General features: G+C 41.7%; 1 protein-coding gene across 8 annotated transcripts in view; it reads left to right on the top strand.

The window, feature by feature from the left end:
• The window catches only part of PPFIBP1 (PPFIA binding protein 1), a 146,076-nt gene that overhangs the window by 79,083 nt on the left and 58,076 nt on the right, over nucleotides 1-8,917 (top strand). For all 8 annotated transcript variants that reach the window (XM_019544372.1, XM_019544373.1, XM_019544371.1 and 5 more), the window contains one exon: nucleotides 2,566-2,680. In XM_019544372.1, coding sequence (XP_019399917.1) covers nucleotides 2,566-2,680 — 115 coding nt within the window. The remainder of the gene's footprint in view (nucleotides 1-2,565; nucleotides 2,681-8,917) is intronic.

The following is an 8,917-nucleotide window of genomic DNA, read 5'->3' as shown; positions in this document are numbered from 1 at the left end:
AGGGGGGCCCAGCAGGGAGGTGGCTGTTCTGGTCCCTACTTAGGAAGATGGAGGCAAAGAAATCGTTAAACATGTTAGCTTTGCCGTCTGGTGTGCCGACCAAGTTACCCGTGTCGTCCTGCAAGGGCCCCGCATTACCTGGGACTTTCTTTTTACCCCTTATGTAGTTAAAAAAGACTTCTTATTGTCCTTAATCTGGGAAGCTAGTCCCAGTTCCATCTCTGCTAACTAGTTAACTAGCTGTTACTGGACAGTTGGCCTCTAAGTTATATTTACATCCTGTACTCGTGTGCAAGAGGAAAGGAGTGAACTGTGGGTGGGACTGCAACAGCATTTATTTTCTCCTAAATATGCTGTAAATCATCCAGTTCTATCCTGAGGAGACCGTAGTAAAAGGCAGAGCAATTATAGCAGTCTGTTTCTCTAAGTGTCTAACTACTGCTTGCCATTTAGCCTTGTTTCTTTTCTATCTTTAGTTTTCTCTCACTGCTCTATCTCTGTTGCCAGTCTCTAATGGCCAAACTTTCTAGCATGAAAATCAAAGTGGGTCAGATGCAGTATGAAAAGCAGCGGATGGAGCAAAAATGCCACATGTTAAAGGTGTAGTAGATTCTGGGTAATATTGGGCCTTTCTATAACACCACTTTGTGGTCTGTTCTGCATCTTGCTGTCATGCTGTCTTGTTTGCTTTTTAAAATTACTTTCTGTTGACTTGCAGTATATTGTTTTTCAGTAGAAACTAAACCTTCTCAAGTTAGATATTCCTTACAAGTTGGTTTTAGGGCATAAATAGGACATATGGTACATTTCTGTGTTGCATGAGCCTTTTGTGTATTATCATAAAATTAAATGTGTTTTACATGTAAAATGAAAATGATCATTTAGCTTGCCCTCATTATTCAAACCAAACTCTTCCTGACTTTCTTAGAGAAGTCCACACATGTGTTCTCTCATTTTTCCAGTTCTTACCAAATACTTATTCATGCAATTTGCAAATAAGAAAATAATAGTTATATATTCTTCCTACAGTATAAACTTAAATTAACAGGTCAACCAACAGTCCCACTGAAGTCAATACTACTTAAAAATGCAGGCAGAGAACTATTTGCTGAAAAAGTTTCTATCACTTGCCAATTGTTAAATTAAGAGTGACTGATCCTCTGAAGGACGCATCTAGTTTTAACAAGCATGATTTGGAGAAGTCCTGTGGCCTGCATTGTACAGGAACCTCATGATTGCAGAGGTCCCTTATGGCTTTATGAATCTATTCAGTGAAGCTCGGAAACATGTTTAAACCAGGATGCTATAGCTGGGCTAACAAGTTTAAGGACTGGATAGAACAGTCAAAAGGCGAGTTTTAAAGAGGACAGCTGAGATAAAGACACTTTGAATATAAAACGTGTCTGCAAAAAGGGTCTTGTCTTGCCATAGCTTCTCATGTGAGGATCCTATTGAAGCCAAAGGAACCTGTTGAACAGAAGCACAGTTCTTGGAACCAGTTTAATACCAAGTCAATGACTTTGGGGAATAAATACAGAAAAAAGCTGGAAGTGTTTTTGTCCCCACTTCCCCAAATCACCTTCAGTTTTGAGTGCTCCAGTGAGTTATGAATCAATTCCAAGTTTTGGTTGTGTAAATAGTGGCAGTGACCTTTGATTACTGTGTCAGCGGTTTGGCCCATCCACAACATATGATGTAGGGAAACTAACAAAGACCCTATCTTATGTTGTCAGACTCTAGTCCATGAGATTTGTTTTTGTTTGCTTCCTTAGTGCCTCACCACTAAAAATTGCTTGCAGTTTATTTTCTTCACTTTTGTCTGAATTTCTTTTCAGCATGTCTTGCTTTTATTGTATTCTGACTGATTTTCTTTCATAGCTAGCAGTGTGCATTGATAAAACTATTGTTCATGGCTTGTTTCAAGGACAGAGAAATCTGCATTTACAAATCATTGAGCATATGCAATAAGCATCTGCATCCCGCGTGTTCAGCTATTACCTGTCAAGGTACCAGGCCTCCAATTTAGCATGTTTTATTTGTTGTACAATTGTTTTTCTCTCAGCACTTTGAATGTACAAAGTGCTCTGGAAGTGCCAAGTGTGATTTTGTGACATGTAGCATTTAGTCTCATTATCTTTTATTTTACTATTTACACAAACTGAAAAATAGTCTCTTTCCCAGAGCTATTTTTAATTTGGACAAAGATTACAGCCATACATTTAAACTGGAGATGAGACCAATATATGAAATTTGACCTGAATCCAAACTGTTTCAATGTTTGGGGTTGTTTGGTTCTTGCGGGGATATGTTTTCCTCTTGCAGAAATAGCATTTTTCTGCGAAACTTCCATTTGCCATTCTAGTGACAGATCATCACTTGCTGTCCATAGATTTGAACAGGCCTGTGATAGTTTCCATAGATAGGATATTAGCCCACTGGACTCTTTCGTTGTGAAGTTTTCTTTGGGAACCATCTCTGACTTAAATGGCAAAGTTTTATTTAAAAACCCTCTTCAGAACTGAAACCCAGCTTTTCTTATAGATAAGTGTTTATGTATCTTTTCAGGATGAACTGGCAACTTTGAAAGAGCAATTGGAAGAGAAGGAGGCAGAGGTAAAAAGGCTACAAGAGAAACTGGTTTGCAAGATGAAAGGAGAAGGAGTTGATATAATTGACAGAGGTAAGGAGGGAGGCACTGTGTTCATTGGAGCTGTGCAGAGAGACATCTCTTACACAACAGGGCTGTCTTACCTAGTCTGAAGATTATATTTAAGAACATAAGAATTGCCATTTACTGGGTCAAATCATAAGTCCATCTTGCCCAGTGTGTCACTCAGTGGGAGAGAGTGGATGCTGAAAGGGAGAGTGAATGGGGTATGACTAGGGTGTTTTCCCCTGTTGTTCCCCTCTCACTTGCTGCCTCCAGTATTTAGGATCTAGGAAGTTCTCATGCCAGACCAGTTTCCCTAACTCTATTGTTCAGTAGCTACTGATGCCCCTTTCCTCCAAGAATTTGTCCAATCCGTTTTTGAATCCAGGTAAATTGTCAGCTTCCGCAACATCTGGTGGAAATGGGTTCCACACTTGAAGTACACGCTGTGTGAAAAAGAACTTCCTTTTGTTAGTTTCAAATGTATTACCTTCTGGTTTCATTTTGTGAACACTAGTTCTTGTATTGAGAGAGTAAATAAATCTCATAATAATTTCTCTTTACCATTTAGTGTTTTGTAAACTCTTATCATGTCCCCCCTCAAGCATCTCCTTCTACGCTGAAGAGGCTCTCCTCATATGGAAGCCCCTCCATACTGCTAACCATCCTTGCAGAACTTCATTATACCTTCTCTAGTTCTTCTATATCCTTTTTGAAGTGTGGGGACCAGAACTGGGCACAGTGTTCAAGTTGTGGTCACACTATGGATTTATAAAAGGGCGTGATGATACTTTGTTTTGTTCACAATTCCCTTTTTAAGAATCCCTAATGGTTTTTTCCCTTTTTGACGGTTGCTGAGCACCGAGTTGATGTTTTTAGCAAACTGTCCACAATGACTCCCAGATTTCTTTGTAGTTTGGTAATAGCTAATGCAGGGCCCTTCATAGTGTAGATATAGTTTGGGTTATTTTTGCCCATGTGCATCACCTTATGCTTACCTACATTGAATTTTGTCTGCCATTTAGTTGCCCATTCACTCCTATAGCAAAATACTTCTGTAGTTCCTCAAGGTTTGCCTTGGTCTTTACCACTTTGAATAATTTTTTGTCATTTGCAAATTTGGCCATCTCGCTACTTACCTTCTTTTCCACTTCATTTATATGTTAAACAGCACTGGTCCCAACACAGATCCCTGGAGGACCCACTGTTTTGTTTCTTTCTGTCCTGAAAACTGACCATTTATCCTGAGTCTTTGCTTTCTATCTTGGAGCCAGTCCACAAGTGGACAGTCCCTGAAATCCCATGACTACTTAATTTAGTTAAGAGCCTCTCATGGGGAACCTTGTCAAAGGCTTTTTGGTCGTCCAAATATACTGTGCTGGCTTTTTTTTGGTCCACTTTCCATCTTTTTTCCCATGCTGCCTACAAGTTCCCTGCCTCTTTAGGGGCCCCTTTTAATTTCCTCGTTTTTGTGTTGTCTCCCTTTTCAAAGTTAAAGGCTGCTGTGGTAGATTTTCTTGTCTCCCCTTCTACATGGATATCAGACCCAGCTGCATTATGGTCACTATTGCAGAGCAGGTCAGTAACACTTACCCCTTGTGCCAAATCCTATCCATTATCTAAGATTAGGTCAAGAATGGCCTTCCCTTTTGTGGATCGCAGGACTGACTGTTCCAAAAAGTAGTCTTTTATAAAATCAAGAAATTTGGTCTTTACATACCAGCCTGATGTTAGATTGACTTAGTCTATTTGTGGAGAGGTTCGAGTCCCCCCTGTTTACTAAGTTTCCTATTATTGTAGCTTCTCTCAATTTTCTTAGCATTTATAGCTTACTACTGCCATCCTAGTCTGGGGCTTGATAATAACATGCTTACCCTATTTTCACCAAAAATACCCCAGAATTTTGTACTCGATCAATTTTAGATGAGTAATATAACTATATTGTACAATATGAAAAAGAAAGAAGGCAAACTCAACAGCGACATATATTTTCTAAGCCTTTGCAAGAAACGCAACTTCGTTCCCTGAGGACTAAACATCTACAATCCTCTGAACACTTACACTTCAGAGAAAATTAGAAATCATCTACTTCACCTACTCTACTCCAAAAGAGACCAACTCAGGAAGGAAATCACCACATACTACAACAACTTAAAAGACAGAAATCCAATCATCTTCCCCACCAATATACAATGGATAGAAAGAGACTATGAAAAACTTTCTACAACATTTATCCTACGTAAAAAGAAGAAATGGAACAAATTACTCCAAGAACAAGTTCCCCAGCCACAAAACAACCATCAGAGGAACAACACCAACACCTTACAACATTACAACCTCAGAGCTGATAAAACTGAAAGCAACAACCAACCCACAAATATTATCAATCTCTCCCCACACACACTTACCAAAACTGAAAAATCTGTCCTTTCTAAAGGCCTAAATTTCTGTCCAGAAAAATACCCAAATAAAATACTTCAATGTGGAGAACTAGAAGAATTCTTCCGACGCCTCCGCCTCAAGGAATATATCCATGACCAAACTGAACCCGCTTCCAACAACAACTCATCCTCTGACAACATTAACATTCAGGAAAAGATCAATGCCAACCCCCCCCCAAAAAACATCAGATTGGACACCTCACAGTGGACAAAACCTTAACCTTGACTGCTACATTGACTGCTTCAGGGAAAGAATGAACAATGAAATAATCAGCAACACATGGCACCATAACACCCTCTCCCTACCAGAGAAAAAGGCCATAGAATCTCTAAGATCTAACCACCAAATAGTAATAAAACCAGTAGATAAAGGAGGAGCCATATTCATCCTAAACCGTGAAGACTACATAAAGGAAGCCAACAGACAGCTCTCTGACACCACCTACTACAAAGAACTACAAGAAGATCCTACTCCCCTTTTCACTAAGAAACTCAACAATACCATCAAATCATTTCCATCAAGACTACAAGAAAAACTGCAGACCTTGATTCCCCCACTACCTAACCTGGGGACTTTTTACATGTTCCCTAAAATCCACAAACAGGGGAACCCTGGCAGACCTATCATATCCAACCATGGGACCCTAACTGAGGAAATATCAGGTGTAGTTGTATCAATTCTAAAACCGCTGGTCACCCACAGAGCAAATTTTGTACAAGACACTACAGACTTTCTACAGAAACTTAAAAATATAGACTACCTTCCCAGCAACACCGTCCTAGCCACCATGGACGTTACCAACCTATATATGAACGTCCCACACCAGGATGGCATCCAAGCCTGCCTTACATATCTACAGGAACAAGATTACAACTCAGAATACAGACCCAAAGATATTACTGACCTTATACACTTCATCCTCACACGCAACAATTTCACTTTTAATAATCAACACTTCCTCCACATGATGGGAACTGCTATGGGCACCAACTTGGCCCCACAGTATGCCAACCTTTTTATAAGCCACCTGGAAGAAGACTTCCTCAAGAACTGCACCATCAAATCCTTGTTATACTTAAGATATATGGATGACATCTTCATCATTTGGACTGAAAACCTACAATCTCTGATTTGAGTTCCATCAGAACTTCAGCAATCACCATCCCTCCATCCAACTTTCTCTAGAATACTCCAGCACCACCATCTCCTTTTTAGACACGATGATCAGTATCTAGAATGATAAAATACAGACGATGTTATACAAGAAACCCACAGACCAACATACGTATCTGCATAGAATCAGTAATCATCCTAAATGCACAAAGAAAGCTGTGATACACAGCCAAGCCCTCAGATACCACTGAATTTGCACTAAAGAGAACACCTGGGATTGCCACCTCACCAATCCTAAAAAGGCTTTCACTCAACAAGGACACTCCTCCAGAGAGAGAGAGTGCACATTTGAAAGAGCCACCCGGATACCATGTGAAGAGCTGCTGCAGTACAGAAGTAAAACCCCTACAAATCGCACACCGCTGGTTATGACATATCACCCGTCCTTCGAACCTGTATGGAAAATCCTCAAACAATTGGAACCCATACTAGAAAGAGACCCTATTTGTAAAGAGATCTTCCCAGTACCACCCATCCTAGCCTTCAAACAAGTGCTGAACCTCGCTAACCTCATCACCAGAAGCAAAACTTCCTCGAGCCCAGAACGCACCAAATGGATCTAGACCATGCCATGACAAGAAATGCAAAACTTGCCAACACATTTCCACCACCCTCACAATTACTACACCCCACAACAGAGCTATCAGCATTCCTGGATACAGCTGCACCTCCAGAAATGTAATATATCTCATCCAATGCATCAGATGCCCTGACGGAAAGTACTAGGAGAGACCAAACAACAACTGCGCACCAGAATGAATGCACACTGGAAATCGATCAAAGACAGGAATACCCAATTACCAATTGGGGCACATTTCTCACAAGAAAACCACTCTCTCTTCAATCTCTCAGTCCTGATCCTCAAAGGAAACTTAAAAAACACTTCCCAGAGACAAGCCTATGAACTCCACTTCATCCACCTCCTGGATACTAACAATCATGGACTAAATATAGACATTGGGTTTATGATGCACTATAACCAGCCTGACATCTGACTCCCCAGGTATCTCTTCACTATTCATCCCCCTTCTCTCTCTCCTCCCCCCTCCCCCCCCCGGCTTGCCTCTCACTCACTGACAACTCAGTCTACATTTTCACTGGCTACCTGTCTTGTATGCATACCAGCCCAGCCCCTGGCTTCTTTACTTTTCATTCCATCCAGGAAGAGCACACACCAACCTGCTGAAACTTCCTTAGCCTGACAAAGGGTTTTTGAACTCGAAAGCTTGTTTAATAATTGTTTTCCAACTATTTAAGTTGGTCTAATAAAAGATATCAGATTCCCCCGAAGAATCTTGTCTGTCATAGCTATATCAATGTATTTATATTGTAAATAGCAATCATATTGATTTGGAAGGACTTCTTTGAGGTGACTTTGCTGGACTTTTTGAAGGGCTATTGGTTGGACTTTTTGAAGGGTTCCTGGCTGGAGTCTTCTCAGGAGTCTTGGCTGCAGGTTCTTCTGGAGTCTGTCTGCTTTCTTAAAGAAAGTGTCCAAGGAAGTTTGGACAGATGTTCTCCAGGGAAATGAGTGATGTAACGAACTTGTTCGCTGGTGTGGTGTTGCATCAGATCAAGTTTTGTAAGTTGAAACTGATGTCATAAAGTTGAAACAATGTCAATTTAAAAACGTAAGTGCGAAACGTTGTAACTCGAAACGTGAGTCGAGGACTGCCTGTAATGTCTCCTGATGTCCAGCCTGAACTTTCTCTCTAACAGTTTGTGGCTGTTATTCCTAGTAACCCCAGGTGGTGCCCAGGGGAACAGAGCCTCCCCCAGTTCCTGCTGGTCCCCCCTGGTGAGTTTGTAAATGGCCACCAGATCCCCTCTCAGCCTTCTCTTGTGGAGGCTGAATAGGTGCAGGCCCTTTAGCCTCTCTTTGTAGGGCCTGCCCTGCTGCCCTTTGACCATGTGAGTGACTCTCCTCTGGACCCTCACAATGCTAGCCACATCCATCTTGAAGTGCGGCGGCCAGAACTGGATGCGGTACTCCAACTGTGGCCTGACCAATGCCACATAGAGGGGAAGGATCACCTCCCTGGACCTTCTTGTGATGCATCTGTGGATGCATGACAAGGTGTGGTTAGCCTTACTGACGGCTTTCTCGCATTGGTGGCTTGTGTTCATTCTGGAGTCAACGATGACTCCTCAAGATTCCTTTCTGCCACCGTGTTGACAAGAAGGATGTTTCCCAGCCTCTGGGTGTGTTGCTGGTTCCTTCTCCCTAGATGCAGTAGCTTGCACTTGTCTGCATTGAATTCCATCCTATTCTCATCTGCCCACTGCTGTAACCTGTCTAGATCTAGCTGGATTCTGTCCATCCCCTCCAGCATGCCCATCTTGCCCCACAACTTGGTGTTGTCAGCAAATTTGGATAGCATGCATTCCACACCCACATCCAGATTGCATATACTCAAATATAAGAAGACCCTAATGACCCCTCAATAGCTAGATTCTGTGTATGGAAAATGTATACATTTATTATTTTCCAGGTATAGAATCTAATTATTGGAGGTTGTCACGGAGTCACGTAAGTGCCCCGTGACTGTGAGTATGATTGGCAGAGCTGCCAATCACCCGGGCAGCTCAGGTGCCGGTTACCAGGGCGACCAGGCGGGTCACATGGCCAGAAGGGGGCAGGGCCGGGCCTTT

Source organism: Crocodylus porosus, unplaced genomic scaffold, assembly GCF_001723895.1.
Source record: "Crocodylus porosus isolate Cpor-Errol unplaced genomic scaffold, CroPor_comp1, whole genome shotgun sequence".
Taxonomy (NCBI): domain Eukaryota; kingdom Metazoa; phylum Chordata; order Crocodylia; family Crocodylidae; genus Crocodylus; species Crocodylus porosus.
The sequence above is the reverse complement of the archived record's forward strand: the minus strand, read 5'-3'. Positions and strand labels throughout refer to the sequence as shown.